The 22,123-nt window shown below is 43.9% G+C and overlaps 1 protein-coding gene across 2 annotated transcripts in view; it reads left to right on the plus strand.

Annotated features, from left to right (window-relative positions):
* Positions 1-22,123, plus strand: part of CHKB (choline kinase beta) — a 109,702-nt gene that overhangs the window by 82,483 nt on the left and 5,096 nt on the right. For both annotated transcript variants that reach the window (XM_040413576.1, XM_040413577.1), the window contains one exon: positions 13,209-13,290. In XM_040413576.1, coding sequence (XP_040269510.1) covers positions 13,209-13,290 — 82 coding nt within the window. The remainder of the gene's footprint in view (positions 1-13,208; positions 13,291-22,123) is intronic.

Raw genomic sequence — 22,123 nt, forward strand, 5'->3', positions numbered from 1 at the left:
ATCACCCCATATAGACTCTCTGATCACCCCCGTGTCATTGATCACCCCCCTGTCATTGATCACTTCCCCCTGTCATTGATCACCCTCTGTAAGGCTCCATTCAGACATTTTTTTGGCCTAAGTTAGCGGAATTATTATTATTTTTTCTTAAAATTTTTTAGACATTTATATTCCAGACTTCTTCTCACGCTTTAGGGCCCCTAGAATGCCAGGGCAGTATAAATACCCCACATGTGACCCCATTTTGGAAAGAAGACACCCCCAGGTATTCCGTGAGGGGCATATTGAGTCCATGAAAGATTGAAATTTTTGTCCCAAGTAAGCGGAACGGGAGACTTTGTGAGAAAAAAATAAAAAATATCAATTTCCGCTAACTTGTGCCAACAAAAAAAATATTTCTATGAACTCGCCATGCCCCTCATTGAATACCTTGGGGTGTCTTCTTTCCAAAATGGGGTCACATGTGGGGTATTTATACTGCCCTGGCATTCTAGGGGCCCCAAAGCGTGAGAAGAAGTCTGGTATCCAAATGTCTAAAAATGCTCTCCTAAATGGAATTTGGGCACCTTTGCGCATCTAGGCTGCAAAAAAGTGTCACACATCTGGTATCGCCGTAATCGGGAGAAGTTGGGGAATGTGTTTTGGGGTGTCATTTTACATATACCCATGCTGGGTGAGAGAAATATCTTGGCAAAAGACAACTTTTCCCATTTTTTTTTTATACAAAGTTGGCATGGGTATATGTAAAAAGACACCCCAAAACACATTCCCCAACTTCTACTGAATACGGAGATACCAGATGTGTGACACTTTTTTGCAGCCTAGGTGGGCAAAGGGGCCCATATTCCAAAGAGCACCTTTCGGATTTCACTCGTCATTTTTTACAGAATTTGATTTCAAACTCCTTACCACACATTTGGGCCCCTAGAATGCCAGGGCAGTATAACTACCCCACAAGTGACCCCATTTTGGAAAGAGACCCCAAGGTATTTCGTGATGGGCATAGTGAGTTCATCGAACTTTTTATTTTTTGTCACAAGTTAGTGGAATATGAGACTTTGTAAGAAAAAAAAAAAATCATCATTTTCCGCTAACTTGTGACAAAAAATAAAGTTCTATGAACTCACTATGCCCATCAGCGAATACCTTAGGGTGTGTACTTTCCGAAATTGGGTAATTTGTGGGGTGTTTGTACTGTCTGGGCATTGTAGGACCTCAGGAAACATGACAGGTGCTCAGAAAGTCAGAGCTGCTTCAAAAAGCGGAAATTCACATTTTTGTACCATAGTTTGTAAATGCTATAACTTTTACCCAAACCATTTTTTTTTTATCAAAGACATGTAGAACAATAAATTTAGAGCAAAATTTATATATGGATGTCGTTTTTTTTTGCAAAATTTTACAACTGAAAGTGAAAAATGTCATTTTTTTTGCAAAAAAATCGTTAAATTTCGATTAATAACAAAAAAAGTAAAAATGTCAGCAGCAATGAAATACCACCAAATGAAAGCTCTATTAGTGAGAAGAAAAGGAGGTAAAATTCATTTGGGTGGTAAGTTTCATGACCGAGCAATAAACTGTGAAAATAGTGTAGGTCAGAAGTGTAAAAAGTGGCCTGGTCTTTCAGGGTGTTTAAGCACTGGGGGCTGAGGTGGTTAAGCATTGAATCAAAAGAGGTGCGCGCATCAATTAAAGAAGCATTTCAGAAATTGTATTCCCTGTCTCCTATGCAGAGCAGGAGTTTATTCACGTCTAAAATTGTCTAATGTCAACCCTAGAATGTAACAGAAAAATTACAGAAATGTATTAACCTATCTACTTGGTAGAGCAGGGGTCTATGACAGAAAAAAATTGTCACCCGAAAATGTAAAATAAAAATTATTGAAATTTATTAAGCTGTCAACTAGGTAGAGGAGGGGTATATTACACCTAAAAATTGGTGAATTTGACCCTAAAATGTAACTGACAAATGATTTTTTTTTTTTACCTGTCTACTAGGTATAGCAGTGGTACATCACACCCAAAAATTGGTGAATTTCACCAGAAAATGTAACTGACAAAGTAGTGAAAAGATATAAAATAAAATACGTACAAATAAAAAAATAAATATTTGATTTATGAGGTGGAGTTCCATATGGAGTACGAGTTTGAGGAGGCGGTGGACGTAGCGGTGTAGGTGGAAGCGGCGGTGGAGGAGGACGAGGTAGCCAACACTGGTTTTTGGTTTTAATTTTTATTTTTTTTAATTAGGGTACACTCCAAAATAGTGTGAAATATCCAAAATACAAGAATGAGCAATTGCGCTGCAGTATAACAATGGCTGCTTAGTGCTGGTATACATGTCTATTCTGCACAAGGTACGGACAAGTCCTGAGGGATCCATGCCTGGTTCATTTTAATGAACGTGAGCTTGTCCACATTGGCTGTGGACAGGCGGCTGCGCTTTTCTGTGATGACGCCCCCTGCCCTGCTAAATACACGTTCATATAATACACTGGCTGCAGGGCAGGCCAGCACCTCCAAGGCGTAAAGGGCAAGCTCAGGCCATGTGCCCAATTTAGAGACCTAGAAGTTGAAGGGGGCAGACCCGTCATTCAGTACGTGTAGGCGTGTGCACACACATACTGCTCCACCATGTTGGTGAAATTCTGCCTCCTGACGTTCCATATCAGCTGGTGGTGCTGGTTGTTGTGGCGTGCTGACAAAGCTTTTCCACATTTCGGCCATGCTAACCCGGCCTTCTGAGGTGCTGGCGGTGCCCCAGCTGCGTTGGCGACCTCTTCCTCTGCCTTCGCCTTGTGCTTCCACTGTGCCCCCGCCGTCAGGTGGGAATGCCACCAGCAGCGCGTCTACCAGCGTGCGCTTGTACTCGTGCATCTTCCGATCACGCTCCAGTGAGGGAATTAAGGACGGTACGTTGTCCTTGTAACTGGGATCAAGCAGCGTTTGGGGTTTGTCCCCCAAACTGATACGTTTTAAAACTGCCTGCTGTCGTTTACCCCTGGCTATGCTGAAGTTAGTGGTAAAGGTGTTACGCTGACCGGATGAGGAGCTGGTAGAGGATGAGGAAGCAGAGGAGGAAGCAACAGGAGGCAAACTGAAGCGCCCTGCAATCCTCGGTGGTGGAAGGACATGCGCCAAACTGCTATCCGCCTCAGGCCCAGACGCCACTGCATTTACACAGTGTGCTGTTATGGAGATATAACGTCTCTGACCGTGCTTACTGGTCCACGTATCTGTAGTCAGGTGCACCTTGCCACAGATGGCGTTGCGCAGTGCACACCTGATTTTGTCCTCTACTTGGTTGTGCAGGGAACGGATGACTCTCCTGGAAAAGTAGTGGCGGCTGGGCACGACGTACTGTGGGACAGCCACCGCCATAAGGCCTTTAAAACTATCCGTCTCCACCAGATGGAATGAGAGCATTTTCAAGGCCAGTAATTTAGAAATGCTGGCATTCAGGGCTAGGGATCGGAGGTAGGTAGGGGGGTACTTCCTCTTCCTCTCCAGCATTTGGGAGATGGAGAGCTGAACGCTTCCGTGGGACATTGTGGAGATGCTTGGTGACCCGGGTGTTGGTGTTGCTAGCAGATCCTCTGTTTGCGGGGTGGCAGGTGGCACTGTCACACCAGAGGTGGATGAAGAGGCCGAGACTGCAGCACAAGAGGAAGCAGGAGGAGCCAGAGACCTTTCTTGGTTTTTGAGGTGTCTACTCCACTGCAGCTCGTGCTTTGCACTTAGATGCCCGGTCATGCAGGTTGTGCTCAGGTTGAGAACGTTTATGCCTCGCTTCAGGCTCTGATTGCACAGCGTGCAAACCAATCGTATCTTGTCGTCAGCACATTGTCTGAAGAACTGCCACGCCAGGGAACTCCTTGGAGCTGGCTTTGGTGTGCTCGGTCCCTTGCTGCGGTGGGCAGTAGCAGGCGTACTGTCTAGAGGGGACGGCCGCTCCGCTTTTGCACCCTGCTCCCTCTTCTGCTGTGCTGGTGGCTCTGTGTGACCACCGCCTCTTCCTCCGAACTACATAGGTCACTCGCATGACCTTCATTCCATGTGGGGTCGAGGACCTCATCGTCCTCCACATCATCTTCCACCCAGTCTTCACCCCTGCCTTCCTTGTCGGTCTGCACACTTTCGAAAGCCCCTGCAGTTGGCACCTGTGTTTTGTCATCATCCGAGACGTGCTGCGATGGTCCTCCTATGTACTCATCTTGAAAGCTAAGTGGTTGGGCATCAGTGCACTCAATCTCTTCCACTTCTGGGGCAGGGCTAGTTGGATGGCCCTGGGAAACCCTGCTAACAGTCATTAAAAAGCAGAAGAGACTGCTGTGTAACTTGGGGCTCAGACTGCTTGGCTGATTTGCAAGGGGGTGAGGTGAAAGACTGATGGACATCAGCTGCAGGTGCCAACTGTGGTGTTTCAGCAGGAGACTGGGTGGGAGACAATGTGAAGGAACTGGAGGCACTGTCAGCAACCCAATCTACTACTGCCTGTACTTGTTCAGGCCTCCTCATTCGTAGAGCCGCATTAGGCCCGACCAAATACCGCTGCGGGTACTGTCACCTACTCGCACCCGAGGAATGGTTTTCACTTGTGCGTGTAGCTTGTACAGATCGACCACGTCCTCTCCCTGCAACAGGAGCTCCACCAGCAGCACTACGACCTGGGCCACGTCCCTTATTTGACGCTCTCCTCATATTTCTCGAATTTAGGATCTTGCCCTAAATGGGTGTTTAATAGTAGAATATAACAACAGTATGTAAAGGGTGTATCTCACACGGCCTGACACACAATAGGCCTGAATTAAAGATTTGTGCACCAAATGGCGGCATTTCAAATATCTGAATATAACCCAAATGTATAAAGGGTGTATCTCACAATAACATATGCAGCAAAGGCTGCCAAATAAAACTTTTTTTGCCCAAACAGGTGTTTGTTTAATAACTGAATATGGCAGCAGTATATAACCCTGGAATTTCAAACGTCAAGATGCTACAAGGCCTGAAATATTGTGTATTTTGCCCCAAAAAGGGTGTTTTATTAATGAAAGAATATAAGCCCTGTATGTAAAGGGTGTATCTCACACGCCCTGATCCACACTAGGACGCTAACAAAGAATTGTCCCCAAAATGGCTTTATTTCAAATAGAAAGACAGTATGTAAAGGCGGTATCTCACAATGACATCTACAGCAAAGGCTGACAACTAAAAATGTTTTGCCCAAACGGGTGTTTGTTTAATAACTGAATTTGACAGCAGTATATAAGCCTGTAATTTCACACGTGCTGATGCTGCAAGGCCTGAGTGCTTCTCAATTATTTTCTGTCATTCCCCCCCCCCCCCCCCCCCCCCCTAGGAAGAAGAAAACATTTTGCGCCCCCCCGCGCGACTGTAAATAGTATCATTTGTCTATAAAATTGTTATAAGTACACCTCTGCATAACACTGTATCCTTATTAACGTATAAGAGAATAAAAAAAAAGAAATGTGGATCGGACACACACTTATGAGGGGATCTGTGGATGACGGACACTTATGGGGGGATCTGTGGATGACGGACACTCATGGGGGGGATCTGTGGATGACGGACACTTATGGGGGGGGATCTGTGGATGACGGACACTTATGGGGGGGATCTGTGGATGACTGACACTTATGGGGGGGATCTGTGGATGACGGACACTTATGGGTGGGATCTGTGGATGACTGACACTTATGGGGGGGATCTGTGGATGACGGACACTTATGAGTGGGATCTGTGGCTGGCACTGTTACAGGGGGATCTGTGGCTGGCACTGTTATATATGTGCCATCCACAGACCCCCCACCCCATAACAGTGCCATCCACAGTGCCCCCCCCCCCAGCCCATAACTGTGCCATCCACAGATTCCGTGTGCCCGCCGCCGCCGTTTAAAGTTAATAAACATGCCCCCCTCACTCCTAATAGTACCGTATATCTGAATTTCTTCTGTATAATGCTGGCAGGCGGGCCGGGCGGCCGGTGCGTCCCTCAGTGACGTCACTTGTCTGCGCCGCCTGCTTCATTCATAAAGCAGGCGGCGCAGGCACGTGACATCACTGAGGGACGCGCCGCCCGGCCTGCCTGCCGGCATTATACAGAAGAAATTCGCACACCCCAAAGGCCGGCCCTGAACGAGCCCCCCTTTACGGAGCCTGGCACCCCCCCCTGGGCGGCGCGCCCCACTATTTGAGAAGCACTGCCTTAAGGACACATGACGTACCGGTACGGCATGTTTCCCGAGTCCTTAAGGACACATGACGTACCGGTACGTCAAGTGGTGGTCCACTCACGGCTATGGTATATTAACTCCTGACTTTACAATGAAAGTCAATGGGGGATGGATCCGTTTGCAATTGCACCATATTGTGTCAACGTCAAACGGATCCGTCCACATTGGCTTGCATTGTAAGTCAGGACGGATCCGTTTGGCTCCGCACGGCCATGCGGACACCAAAACGACTTTCATGTCCGTGGATCCTACAAAAATCAAGGAAGACCCACGGACGAAAAAACGGTCACGGACCAACGGAACCCCGTTTTGCGGACAGTAAAAAAATACTGTCGTGTGCATGAGGCCTATCAGATGAATATTTAAAAAAATAAACTGTGCCAAAACAGCAATTTTTTTTTTTTTTGTGACCTTGCCGGACACAAAACGTAATATAGAGCAATTAAAAATCATATGTACCACAAAATAGTACCAATAAAACTGGCACCTTATCCCCTAGTTTCCAAAATGGGAAATCTGCCAAAAAAGTGAAATTTCAAAATTTCATCTCTATTTTCCTTTAATTCTTGTGGAAAGCCTAAAAGGTTAACAAAGTTTGTAAAATCTGTTTTGAGTAGCTTGAGGGTGTAGTTTCTACAATTAAGTCATTTATGGGGGTTTCCACTATGTAAGCCCCACAAAGTGACTTCAGACCTGAACTGGTCCTTAACCCCTTAAGGACTCAGCCCTATTTCACCTTAAGGACTTGGCCATTTTTTGCAAATCTGACCAGTGTCACTTTAAGTGCTCATAACTTTAAAACGCTTCGACTTACCCAAGCCGTTCTGAGATTGTTTTTTCGTCACATATTGTACTTCATGACAATGCTAAAATTGGGTCAAAAAAGTTAATTTTTTTTGCATAAAAAAATACAATTTTTACCAAAAATTTTGAAAAATTAGCAAATTTCAAAGTTTCAGTTTCTCTACCTCTGTAATACATAGTAATACCCCCAAAAATTGTGATGACTTTACATTCCCCATATGTCTACTTCATGTTTGTAGCATTTTGGGAATGATATTTTATTTTTTGGGGATGTTACAAGGCTTAGAAGTTTAGATGCAAATTTTGAAATTTTTCAGAAATCTTCAAAATCCCACTTTTTATGGACCAGTTCAGGTTTGAAGTCATATTGTGAGGCTTAGATAATAGAAACCTCCCAAAAATCCCCCCATTCTAGAAACTACACCCCTCAAGGTATTCAAAACTGTTTTTTCAAACTGTATTAACCCTTTAGGTCTTCCACAAGAGTTAATGGCAGATTGAGAAACAATTTAGAAATTTCTATTTTTTGGAAAATTTTCCAATATAATCAATTTTTTCCAGAAGTAAAACAAGGGTTAACTGCCAAACAAAACTCAAAATGGGTTGCCCTGATTCTGTAGTTTGCAGAAACACCCCATATGTGGTCGTAAACTACTGTTTGGCTAAACGGGAGCACATAGAAGGAGGGGAACACCATATGGGTTTTGGAAGGCAGATTTTGCAGGACTGGTTTTGTTTATACCATGTCCCATTTGAAGCCCCCTGTTGCACCCCTAGAATAGAAATTTCAAAAAAGTGACTCCATCTAAGAAAGTACACCCCTCAAGGTATTCAAAACTGGGTTTACAAACTTTGTTAACCCTTTAGGTGCTCCACAAGAGTTATTGGCAGATGGAGAAACAATTTAGAAATTTCAATTTTTTGGAAAATTTTCCAATATAATCAATTTATTCCACGAGTAAAACAGGGGTTAACTGCCAAACAAAACTCAAAATGGGTTGCCCTGATTCTGTAGTTTGCAGAAACACCCCATATGTGGTCGTAAACTACTATTTGGCTAAACGGCAGGACATAGAAGAAGGGGAACGTCATATGGTTTTTGGAAGGCAGATTTTGCTGGACTGGTTTATTTACACCATGTACCCTTTCAAGCCCCCTGATGCACCCCTAGAGTAGAAACTCCATAAAAGTGACCCCATCTAGGAAACTACGGGATAAGGTGGTTGTTGTTTTGGGACTATTTTAGGGGTAAATATGATTTTTGGTTGCTCTATATTACTCTTTTTTGAGGCAATGCAACAAAAAAAAAAATTCAAAAATTGTTTCTACATTCGCTATTTAGTTTTGTGGAACACCTAAAGGGTTAACATAGTTTGTAAAGTAACTTTTGAATACCTTGAGGGGTGTAGTTTCTTAGATGGGGTCACTTTTTTGGAGTTTCTAGTCTAGGCTACATCAGGGGGGGCTTCTAATGGGACATGGTGTCAAAAAAAAAAAACTGTCCATCAAAATCTGCCTTCCAGAAACCGTATGGAGTTCCCTTCGTTCTATGCCCTGCCGTGCGGCTATATAGCCATTTACGACCACATATGGGGTGTTTCTGCAAACTACAGAATCGGGGCCATAAATATTGAGTTTTGTTTGGCTGTTAACCCTTGCTTTATTACCGGCAAAAAGGATTCAAATGGAAATTTTGCCCAAAAATGGGTGTTTTGGCACCGTTTTTATTTTATATTTTTAACACCGTTCATCCGAGGCGTTTGGTCAAAAGTTATTTTTATAGCGACGACTTTTACGCACGCGACGATGCCCAATATGTATGGCTCTCAGACTTTGGAGACACTAAGCAGGCATCCTAAAAACTGCGGCCCTCCAGATGTTGTAAAACTACAATTCCCACCATGCCCTGCTGATGGTTGTCTGGGCATGCTGGGAGTTCTAGTTTTACAACATCTGGAGGGCCGCAGTTTGAGGATGCCTGCTCTAAAACTAATATTTTTTTGGGGAAAAAAAATTGTTTCCGTGTCTCCAAAGTCTGAGAGCCATAGTTTTTTATGTTCTCTAGTGGACTGTTGTGGATTATAAAAATTTTGTACTCCATGGAAGTGTGATACTCCCTGAAGCTATTGATAATGCAGAGGCCCGGATGATCGGGGCACGTGTCACATTGAGTAGTGGTGTCCTTCCGTATCCCCCTCTTGTGACACACTCTGCATCTTTTTTGGGTTCGTCCCTTCTTTCCAGTATGGGGGACCACACCTGGAAAGTGTTGGCCAGGGACGATCCGGGCGCCTCCAATTCCCGAGGTACTCCGGCCTGCTCTTTCCCAGTCCGAAAAGATCAGGTCTTTGAGGACTGCCTCATAGAATTGGAGGAATGTCCCTGTGCTGCCAGCGCTTCGGGATAGTACAAAAGAGTTGTACATGGCAACCTGTACCAAGTAGACCGCAACTTTTTTGTACCATGCCCGGGTTTTGCGCATGGCATTATATGGCTTGAGGACTTGATCAGAGAGATCAACTCCTCCCATATACCGATTGTAGTCGACGATACAATCGGGCTTGAGGACCGTTGCCGCGGTACCTCGCACAGGGACTGGGGTGGTGCTGTTACCGTGGATTGTGGACAGCATAAGGACATCCCTCTTGTCCTTATATCTGACCAGCAACAGGTTTCCACTGGTAAGTGCACGGGTCTCACCCCTGGGGATAGGTACCTGGAGGGGGTGGGCAGGGAGGCCGCGTTGATTTTTCCGCACGGTCCCACAAGCGAACGTGGATCTGGCGGCAAGGGACCTGAACAAGGGAATGCTGGTATAAAAGTTGTCCACGTACAAGTGGTAACCGTTATCCAGCAGTGGGTACATAAGGTCCCACACGAGTTTCCCGGTAACACCCAGAGTGGGGGGACATTCTGGGTGTTGAATCCGGGAATCTCGCCCCTCGTACACACGGTGGTGGTGGACGGCTGGGGGGGGGTCTGGGGTCTGATAGATGGATCAGAAAGAAAGAAAAAGTTTTTAGTGTAAAAGTTTTTTTTCCCCTAACTTTTCCCTTCTTTCCCTTCCTAACGGTGCCTCTCCCTCACTGACCCTAACCTACCTGGGTGGCGATGGGTGCAGGAGGGTGATGGATTACGATTAGGGGGACTCAGGAGCTGGACGGTGCTGCACCAATCAGCACCAGGGCCAGCACCGCCTCTCCAAATCCTCGGACTGCGATAGGTGGTGTATAATTACGCCACCGATCGCAGTCTTTTTCCGGTTCATCGGGTCACAGGACACCCGAATGACCCCCCCCCCTGCATTGTTACGGGATGCCGGCTGAATGATTTCAGCCGAAATCCCGTTCCGATTAACCCCCGCGGCGCCGGAATAGCAAATTAAAGCCATGACGTACCGGTACGTCATGGGTCCTTAAGGATTCGGGACCCATGCCGTACCGGTACGTCCTAAGTCCTTAAGGGGTTAAAAAGTGGGTTTTGGAAATTTTCTTAAAAATTTTAAGAATTGCTTCTAAACTTCTAAGCCTTCTAACATCCTAAAAAAAATAAAAAAATATTTACAAAATGATGCCAACATAAAGTAGACATATGGGGAATTTTAAGATATAAATATTTTATGAGGTATCACTTTCTGTTTTAAAAGCGGAGAAATAGAAATTTAGAAAATTGTGAATTTTTCTTAATTTTGGGTAAATTTGGGATTTTTTCATAAAGGTGAAATATATTGACTCAAATTTATAACTATCATGAAGTACAATGTGTCACAAGAAAACTCTCTCTCAGAATGGCTTGGACAAGTAAGTGTTCCAAAGTTATTACCACATAAAGTGACACATGTCGGATTTGCAGAAAATGGCCAGAGCAGGAAGGTGAAAACTGGCCTGGGGTAGAAAGGGTTAACAAAAACCTGACAGGGTCATTGCGCTGAGCAACGTAGAATACACAATCGCCGGTCCCAAAGGTTTTCCACATATGGGGGATACTGAATCTCTACTATCGCCACTTCATAAGGACCGCGAAGATGGGCGGCTTTTACTAATTTAGGGGTGTAATCGGCGATTGTATTTTCGGGGTAAAATTTAGCGGAGGCGTTGAAGGGTAGCGTAATAAAAAATGAGCTGTCTTCCTTAGTTTACACGCTCATTAATTCCTTTTCTGGAACCCAAGAGTTAAACTTTTCAGAGTAACTGACCCACTTTACAAAATACAGCATTTTTCCCCTAACCACCACCTTCTTTTCGAGATTTATTTATTTTTCTATCCGGTAAATGCATCGCTTTTCAAGGGGTACTTTTTGGACTTCATCCGCGTAGAACAATCCATCCGCGTAATTTAAAGGGCTGTGTGCTTTTATTGTGTTTAAAAAATGATTTTATAGATATGTAAATGACCCTGGTAAGGAGCCCAAGGGGCTGTACTAACCTTCTTGGAGCCCAGCCACGCCCCCTGTGAAGGAGCCCAGCACCGCCTACGTCCTCCGAATCTCCTCCTTGCTCAGTTAGATTGCCGTAATCTCGCGATGCGCAGCTCCTTCCCTGAGGCTGATGCCAGCACAGCACTGCGCATGCCCCTTGGGTTCCTTACCAGGGTCATTTACATATCTATAAAATCATTTTTTTAACACAATAAAAGGACACAGCCCTATAGGACAGGTATATTGCGGACATGCTAGCGGCAATCTAGCCGTGCATGTCCGCATCTCTAAGCTAAAACGAGGTGACAGAATCCCTTTTTAAAGTCCTTTTATGTAAAACCTCATCAGGCACTACATACAAATACATTCAAAGTAAAGGTTACGTTGAACAAGACGTCTGTAACAAAGTCGGCGTTCTGTTTTTAGGTAATAAAGAGCCTCTCGTTAACACAGGGGTTGTTGTTGTTGTTGTTACGAACGGCTGCTGCCTAAAAGGGGGTACGAACCGCTTCAAAAGATTCACCTGTTGACCCCCCCCCCTTTTTAAATTATCGTAAAGTTCTCTTGTTCTTGTATTACCGATCACGGTTGATGGCACGTTTAGTTTGGTGATGGTTTCCATGAAGTCCCACCCGCGTGGCGTTTTTAGCTTCAAGCAAACCCAGGACTCCAGATGGCGATCAAAATGGTCGCCAATGCGACTTAGAATTTACAAATGGCGACAAGACTTTTTAGTCTTGTCGCCATTTGCGACTAGACCCACCGCCGCAGTTCTGCAGTTGAATACAGCGGCGGGACACAGGAGCTGATAGTTCTCTGCCCCGCCGCCGATGTTCTTCTCAGCAGCGCAGTGGAGAAGGAGTCTCTCCCTCCCCGCTGTGCTGCTGCCAGTAAGAAGAGAGACAGGAGGAGGGGAGGGGCTGTGGCCACTGCACCACCAATGAAGATAACTGACCTGTTAATACAAATACAGGAAGCGGGTGCCGGAATCAAATAGCCAGCACCCGACCTCTATGACAGGGAGCTGCGATCAGCGGCAGTTAACCCCTCAGGCACCCGCTTCCTGTATTTGTATTAACAGGTCAGTTATCTTCATTGGTGGTGCAGTGCGCGCCCCCCCCCCAACACCCCAGTATAATAAACATTGGTCCCCTCCTCCAATTGGTCGCGTAGCTGCCGGTCTCCTGTTCTTGTTGTGTAGGTAAGGAAAAGCCAGCAGGCAATGGAGGTGTTGCAAATGAACCTTTTTATGCCTTCCCACCTGCCTTTACCCATTTTCATCCTGGGGAAACTCTAAAACCCGATAGTAACAATGAGGTCAAAACTGACTAACTGGATTACAGGAAATGTCACTGTCCACGTGTTACACTTCATCAGGCCTCATGCACACTACAGTTTCATTTTGCGGTCTGCATACAGCGGATCCACAAAGTAAGGACACCAGTCAGGCGCATGCTTCATTTTTCTACTAGAACTGTCTATTCTAGTCAGCTAAACTAACTAGGACATGTTCTTTAATTTGTGGAACGGCCACACAGATGCGGACAGCGAACTTATGACACCCGCGTGCTATACGTATTTTTTGCAAACCCATAGAAATAAGTGTGAGTGTGATCCACAAAAAATTTAGATTTGGACACAGACCAAAACTAAGGTCCCTGAGTCATGGGTAACTGGATTTTTTTTTTACTGGTTGGTTCCCTTTCTGATGTCTTATTCTTTCTGCCTTCCAGATTTGCATTGGCTTCACATTTCTTTTGGGGTCTTTGGTCCATTTTGCAAGCAAAAATGTCAACAATTGAATTTGGATACCTGGTAAGTATGTATGTGTTTATTTTAACCAGGTGTCATTCTTTGTTTGGCCTCCATTTAAAAGGGGCTACCCCATGACATGTAGTAGTCAATGTTTTTAGGGCATTTCAAATGCAGTATTACAGTATACATGTAATAAATATATTGTTTATTATATAAGTTTTTCATTTTTTAATGGGCATTACATTTCCTCTCTAGTAGCGCCCCCTGCTGTTTACCCTATTAGTTTTTTTTTTTTTTTTTTCAGTGGTGGACTAACATGCTCAGTAGTTTCCCTGCTTCTTTCCCATCGCTTCAAATCCAGAGATGGTGATCTCACAGTGCAGGTGAAATGGTCTAGACCCCTCTCATTCATTCATACTTTTAAATTCATAGAACTACCATATTTTTTGCCCTAGAACAGGGATCAGCAACCTTCGGCACTCCAGCTGTTGTGAAACTACAATTCCCAGCATGCTCCATTCATTTCTATGTAGGTTCTTAGAAGAGCAGAGCAAGTATGCATGCTGGGAGTTGTAGTTTCACACCAGCTGGAGTGCCGGAGGTTGCCTACCCCTGCCCTAGAAGATGCACCTAGGTTTTAGAGGAGGAGAATAAGAAAAAAATATTTTTCATTAGACCTTAGATCAGAACACTAATCTGACACCAATGTTAATCAGACCCTCAGTCAGACCTCGGATCAGACCCCAATGTGAATAACTCCCCCGATCAGACCTCAGATAAGAGCCTCAGAGCAGCCCCCATGCTTCAGATCACCTAAAATATAAAAAAATTGACTTGCCTCTCCTTGTCCAGATGCCACAGCTCCTCAACGCCAGCGCTCTCTCTTCTCCTTCCTGCCATCGGCTGTGCAGTGACCCGATGCGCACAGCGGGAGGTCAGAGCGCCCTCACGCTGTGCGCAGCTGCAGCACAGCCGACAGCACAGGACCAGGAAGTGGTGGGTCCTCCGGTACTAATGAGTGCTTCCATAATGGGGGGAAAAGTGCACCTTTATGGGGCGCCTGCGCCGAATACTGAACGGAAGGACGCAGGTGAGAGATTTACACGGTAGACTGGGCCAACGCTGGCCTGGCCCTGTCAATCAAGACAGAAGGGCGTGGAAATAAGGTGGGCGAACAGAGCCTCTAGGAGCAGGTGCAAACCCCCCCTGCTCCTAGAGGCTCATTTGCATATCATAAAAGTTAAAATTACACGAAAACGGGGGCATATTAAAATAAAAGAAATGCAGAGTTAAATTCAGGTGACATTTTCACATCTATAATGTCAGCCTGTTTAATAGCGAAAATTGGGGTGACCGAAACCCTTTAAGTCCTCCTGGGAGACTTTAACATGCAATCGTCTGATTGCTTCCCCCATAGACTGCAGTGATTTTACATTGCAACCTATGGGAGATTAAGTGCCTATCAAGCACTGCCACAGGCAGGCCTCCGATCCTTTAGAAAGTCAGAGTCTACCATAGCAACCGAACAGCTCCCTCGTTCTTTGTCTGGGTGAGCTATTTGGTCCCCAGGAGCACAGCGCTCCCAGAAAAGACTGCTCGGGTTATGTGGTCACAATTGACCATGTCATCTGAGGGGTTAAATGCCCATGATCAGCATTAGGCTACAGTCAAACGACCGTATGTGTTTTGTGGTCTGTAAATTGCGGATCAGCAAAACACAGATACCGGCCGTGCGTGTTCCGCATTTTGGCCGACCCTATGATAGAAATGCCTATTCTTGTCATTGCGGGCAAGAATAGGAAATGCTCTATCTTTTTTGCAGGGCCACGAAATGGAACTGTTATTGCGGACTGCCCACGGTGTGCTGTCCGCATCTTTTGTGGCCCCATTGAAATGTGGATGCAGACCCATACATACGGCCGTCTGAAAGAGCCCTTATCGTGGATTCTGCCTCCATGTGTCTGCTGTGTTTTAAAAAAAAAAAAACAGCCCCCTGGTGGCTATGGTGCTTGCTCACTCTTGAGTGTGTGCTATTTTTATGTACATGTATGGCGCAGGTCGTGAAGAGGTTAAGAAGTCTAAGCATCATCTGATATGTGATGTCAGCTGGTGTACTATGGAGACACTGTACAATCGATTGTTCAAAAAAAAGTGGTTCATTATCAAATGCAGTATAATTCATCTTATCTCAAAGGGAGAATAAACCTGTGATAAATCCCAGTGCTAAACTCTCATGTTTATTTAGTTCAATACTGTATGTCCTTTTTTTTTTTTTTTTTTTTTTTTTTTTTTTTTTAATCCTGATGTATCTGCTCTTAAAAGTTAAACGGTCACCATGAAATGCAGTGCAATCTGCAGGTAGCAGGTTATAGAGCAGAAGGAGCTGAGCATATTAGCATATAGTTTTAGGGTCCATTCACACATCCGCAATTTAGTTCCTGAAAAAAATAGAACATGTCCTATTCTTGTCCGCAATTGCAGGCAGCATTAGGCATTTTCTATTAAGTGCCGGCGATGTCTGTGTTTTGCGGATCCGCAAAACACACACTGACGTGTGACTGGAGACTTATGGGAAGATTCAGTATAACGTGTAATTTTTTTTCATTGAAATGACTGCTCTTTCTATGCTTAGGAGTCATGTGGGCGGTCTTATTAGGGACTGACAGCTGTCTCTACATACAGAGGAGGCTGTGCTTCACTGAGTAGGACCGTCCGCAGAAATATAAATGTTTAAATTGCAAGTTTTGCAGAATCTTTTATTTTTTTTAAACCATATATCAATCTGCCCAGCTCCTCCTGCTCTATAACATCCTGCCTGAGGATTACATTGTATTTCATGGTTCCCTAGAAGATGTTTTTCCATAACTTAATTTACAGTACGTGTATATTATATGGATGGTGTACATGGCAGATTTACTTTTTAGGTTGATGGCTCTGATATTCTGAAAATGGTGAGGAGTTAAAGGGGTTTGTAGTGTGATAATAATGGCCTCATGGGTCACCCATATCAGATCGGTAGGGTTCTGACACCTGGCATCCTGACAATCGGTTGCTTGAAGTGTTTACAGTGATTGTGCAAGTGCTGCATCTTCGTCAGTGCGTTACTGCATGCTGTCTAGATTGGAGTGTAATTACAGTTGTTCGTCCCGTTGACTTGAATGGTAGAGGAAGCTATTATCACCTAGTACTACCACCACAGTCTACAGTCGTGGCCAAAAGTTTTGAGAATTACATAAATATTGGAAAAGTTGCTGCTTAAGTTTTTATAATAGCAATTTGCATATACTCCAGAATGTTATAAAGAGTGATCAGATGAATTGCATAGTCCTTCTTTGCCATGAAAATTAACTTAATCCAAAAAAAACCTTTCCACTGCATTTCATTGCTGTCATTAAAGGGGTTATCCCACTTAGCAGTTTCATACTTACCTGCTGCCACCGCGCGTTCACTTCCTGGATTCTGGCTGGGGGCGGGCTTCATCTTGATTGAAGTCTTCTCCCGGCCGGGCCGCGCGCTGGACTGAACGCGCACGCTGCCGCGCATGCGCAATGTGACTTATTTCTGGCCAGTATAGTACAGAGCCGGCGTGCGCGTTCGCAGCTCTGTACTATTCTGGCCGGGAAGAAGTCACCGTCGCGCATGCGCGGCAGCGTGCGCGTTCAGGACAGCGAGTGGCCCGGCCGGGAGAAAAGAAGAAGTCTTCTGGGCAAGCGCGACCATCGGGATTTTGCGGAAGAGTGGTGGTCGTAACCAGGGGAGACCGAGTCACAACAATAAGGTAAGTGGGGATGAATTTTCTCCTAATCGGTGGGAATTTGTTAATAAAGTATATTTACAAAAATGATCACTGTCAAATCATTAACAGATTTAACAGTGATCATTATGATGGGATAACCCCTTTAAAGGACCTGCTGAGATCATTTCAGTAATCGTCTTGTTAACTCAGGTGAGAATGTTGACGAGCACAAGGCTGGAGATCATTATGTCAGGCTGATTGGGTTAAAATGGCAGACTTGACATGTTAAAAGGAGGGTGATGCTTGAAATCATTGTTCTTCCATTGTTAACCATGGTGACCTGCAAAGAAACGCGTGCAGTTATCATTGCGTTGCATAAAAATGGCTTCACAGGCAAGGATATTGTGGCTACTAAGATTGCACCTCAATCAACAATTTATAGGATCATCAAGAACTTCAAGGAAAGAGGTTCAATTCTTGTTAAGAAGGCTTCAGGGCGTCCAAGAAAGTCCAGCAAGCGCCAGGATCGTCTCCTAAAGAGGATTCAGCTGCGGGATCGGAGTGCCACCAGTGCAGAGCTTGCTCAGGAATGGCAGCAGGCAGGTGTGAGCGCATCTGCACGCACAGTGAGGCGAAGACTTTTGGAAGATGGCCTGGTGTCAAGAAGGGCAGCAAAGAAGCCACTTCTCTCCAAAAAAAACATCAGGGACAGATTGATCTTCTGCAGAAAGTATGGTGAATGGACTGCTGAGGACTGGGGCAAAGTCATATTCTCCGATAAAGCCTCTTTCCGATTGTTTGGGGCATCTGGAAAAAGGCTCGTCTGGAGAAGAAAAGGTGAGCGCTACCATCAGTCCTGTGTCATGCCAACAGTAAAGCATCCTGAGACCATTCATGTGTGGGGTTGCTTCTCATCCAAGGGAGTGGGCTCACTCACAATTTTGCCCAAAAACACAGCCATGAATAAAGAATGGTACCAAAACACCCTCAAACAGCAACTTCTTCCAACAACAGTTTGGTGAAGAACAATGCATTTTCCAGCATGATGGAGCACCGTGCCATAAGGCAAAAGTGATAACCAAGTGGCTCGGGGACCAAAACGTTGACATTTTGGGTCCATGGCCTGGAAACTCCCCAGATCTTAATCCCATTGAGAACTTGTGGTCAATCCTCAAGAGGCGGGTGGACAAACAAAAACCCACTAATTCTGACAAACTCCAAGAAGTGATTATGAAAGAATGGGTTGCTATCAGTCAGGAATTGGCCCAGAAGTTGATTGAGAGCATGCCCAGTCGAATTGCAGAGGTCCTGAAAAAGAAGGGCCAACACTGCAAATACTGACTCTTTGCATAAATGTCATGTAATTGTCGATAAAAGCCTTTGAAACGTATGAAGTGCGTGTAATTATATTTCACTACATCACAGAAACAACTGAAACAAAGATCTAAAAGCAGTTTAGCAGCAAACTTTGTGAAAACTAATATTTGTGTCATTCTCAAAACTTTTGGCCACGACTGTAGACTGCGTGCAGGTAAACATTAAAGAGGACACCGCACTCACACAAGCACCCCGGCCTCTTCAAACAGCTGATCAGCAGGGGGTGCCAAGAGTCTGACCCACCATAATCTGATATAGTTGACCTACCTTCAAGAGATACAACTTTATATTGTACAATAATTTGAGGGGTTCTCCAGGGCTTTTTTCTAAATTCTCTGGTCCAGCTAACCTGTAGAGAATTTCTATAGTACTTAATCTTCCCTCACGCTGCCAATTCTGCGTTCTTTGACTGGCTGAGGCTCTGCAACTGAGATCCTGACAGTGCTCCTGTGTCTTCCTATTTAGCAGCATAATGTTACATGCAACTGAACAGAGAAACAGGTGCTCATCTGGTTGGGGGTTCTGTGGAAGAGCCAATCTCCAGTTGGGCAGTCATGATCACATCCGAGACTGTAGAATCAGAGGAGCGACAGAAGGGGTTATTGCTATTGAAATGCTCTTTCTTCCAGAAGGTAGTGAGGGACCTTTTTGTGGAATAACTACTTTAAATTCCCAGCACATAAAATTCTGCTTCAGACTTCCATCTGCCTGTAACTCATACAGATTTGACAATGATTCTTTTTTTAACTTTGCTTGCCACTCTTGTCCACGATCTGGATTTTGGATAGACTGTGGCACTCACTCCTATTATCCATGTTTTATTGCTGTACTAAGTTTTTATAAGCATATATAATAATTGGAACTTGGAAAATTAATGGATTTATTGGATATATTGTAATTTTATATTAAAAGTAGTACAGCCGTGCTTGAAAGTTCTTGAACCCTTCACAATTTTCTGTGTCATTTTAACCTAAAACATCAGATATATATACACAACTCCTAAAAGTAGATAAAGATAACCAAATCAAACAAATGAGTCAAATATTAGACTTGGTTGTTTATGTATTGCGGAAAATGTTCCAATATGACATGTCTGAGTGGCAAAAGTATGTGACCCTTTTGGATTAAGCAGATAATCTTATGGTGAAATTATTATTTTTTTTTTTTTTTTTTTTTTTTTAATCAATGGGATGATCATCAGGTGTTAGTGGGCCATGGGTTTTATTTAAAGAACAGGGGTCTGTCTGATCTTCACAACATGTTTGTGGAAGTGTATCATGGCACTAACCAAATAGATTTCTGAAGACCTCAGAAGGAGAGTTGTTGATGCTAAACAGGCTGGAAAAGGCTACAGAACCCATCTCTAAAAGGATTGGACTTCACCAATCCACAGATTGTGTACAAATGGAGGAAATTCAAGACCATAATTTCCCTCCCTAGAATTGGTCGCCCAACAAAGATCACGCCAAGAGCCAGGCATGTAATAGGCCACAAAGTCACGAAGGAATCCAAGTTAACCTCTAAGTAACTAACGGCCGTTCTCACAGTAGCTAACTTTATTGTTCATGAGGACACTGAACAACAATGTTGTGCATGACGAGAATAAAAGGAGAAAGCTGCTGCTCTCCAAAAAAGAACATTGCTGTCCGACTGCAATTTGCTAAAGATCACCTGGACAAGCCAGAAGGCTATTGGAACAATGCTTTCTGGATGGATGAGTCCAAAATAAAACTTATTGGTTTAAATGAGAATCATTACGTTTGGAGAAAGGAAAATGCTGCATTCTAGATTAAAAACATTCCATCTGTGAAACACAGTGGTGGTACTATCACGGTTTGGGCCTGTTTTGCTGCATCTGGGTCAGGATGGCATGGAACAGTAATTTCTGAATTATACCAGTAAATTCTAAAGAAAAATGTCAGGACATCTGTCTGTGAGCTGAATCTCAAGAGAACGTGGGTCATGGAGCAAGACGACCAGCATAAGCACACAAGTCGTTCTACTAAAGAATGGTTAACCCTTTCAGGAGCAGGCCAATTTTCACCTTTCTGCCCAGGCCATTTTTAGCAAATCGGACCGGTCACTTTATGTGGTAATAACTTAAACGCTTTTACTTATCCAAGCCATTCTGAGATTGTTTTCTCATCCACATATTGTACTTCATGACGGTGGTAAAACAAGTCAAAACATTTCATTTTTAGTTATAAAAAAAATACCAAATTTACCAAAAATGTGGAAAATTAGCAAATTTTCTAATTTCTATTTCTCTACTTTTATAATTTATAGTAATACCTCCAAAAATAATTATTACTTTTCATTCCCTATATGTCTACTTAATGTTTGGATCATTTTGAAAATGACATTTTATTTTTTTGGGATGTTAGAACGCTTAGAAGTTTAGAAGCAAATCTTAAAATGTTTAAGAACATTTCCAAACCCCAATTTTTTCAGGACCAGTTCAGTTGTGAAGTCACTTTCTGGGGCGTACATATTAGAAACCACCCATAAATCACCCCATTTTAGAAACTACACCCCTCAAGCTGTTCAAAACGGATTTTACAAACTTTGTTAACCCTTTATTTGCCCCACGAGAATTAAATGAATATGGGAATTAAACATATTTTTTATTTTATTTTTTTGCAGATTTTTAATTTGAATCATTTTTTTCTGCAACACATCAAGGGTTAACAGCCCAAAAAAACTTAATTTATAATACCCTGAATCTGGAGTTTAAAGAAACACCCCATCTGTGCTCACAAACTGATGTATGAGCGCACAGCATGCTTTAGAGTGGAAGGAGCACGATATGGCTTTGGGAGAGTGGATTTAGCTGGAATGGTAATTGGGAGCTATGTCGCATCTGAAAGCACCCTGAGGTGGCCCTACAGTGGAAACCCCCAAAAAGTGACCACCCACCCCCCGCCATTCGGGAAACTACCACCCTCAAGGAATATTTCAAATTTTGTAGTGAGCACGTTGACCCATCAGGCGTATCCCAGAATTGGGAAACTATTGGCTGTGAAAATTAAAAAAAAAAAAAAAAAAAAAAAAAAATTTCCCCCAAAAAAGTTGCTTTACACCTACATTTTTCACTTTCACAAGGGGTAACGGGAGAAAATGCACCCCATATTTTGTTACCCATTTCCCCACGAATACGCCAACACCCCTCAAAAAATGATGTATGGGTGCATGGCAGGGTTCAAAAGGGAAGTGGCGCCATAGGGCTTTTGGAGGACAGATTTTGCAGGATTGGCTTTTGGGAGCCATGTTGCATATGAAGACACCCTGAGGTACCCCTAGAGTGGAAACCCCAAAAAAGTGACCCCATTCTAGAAACTACACCCCTCAAGGAATATTTCAAGATGTGCAGTTGTCCTCAATAGTGATTCATGGAATTGGCTGTGAAAATGAAAAATAAAAAAATTTCTTTTCCAGAATAATGGACTTAAGGCCCAAATTTTTCACTTTCACAACCCTCTTGAAACGACACCCCTCAAGGAATATTTCAAGGTGTTTAGAGAGCACTTTGGCCCATCAGGCAATTCACAGAATTAGGAAAGGCTTGGCTGTGAAAATGAAAATAATAAAAATAAAATTTTCCAGAAAAAGTTGCTTTAGGCCTCATGCACACGACCGTTGTGTGCACCCGTGGCTGTTCCGTTTTCCGTGATTTTCTGCGGACCCATTGACTTTCAATGGGTCCGTTGAAAACTCGAGAAATGCACCGTTTGTCATCCGCCTCCGTGATCCGTGTATCCTGTCCGTCAAAAAAATATGACC

The sequence above is a fragment of the Bufo bufo genome, chromosome 1 (assembly GCF_905171765.1).
Source record: "Bufo bufo chromosome 1, aBufBuf1.1, whole genome shotgun sequence".
NCBI classification, from domain to species: Eukaryota; Metazoa; Chordata; class Amphibia; order Anura; family Bufonidae; genus Bufo; species Bufo bufo.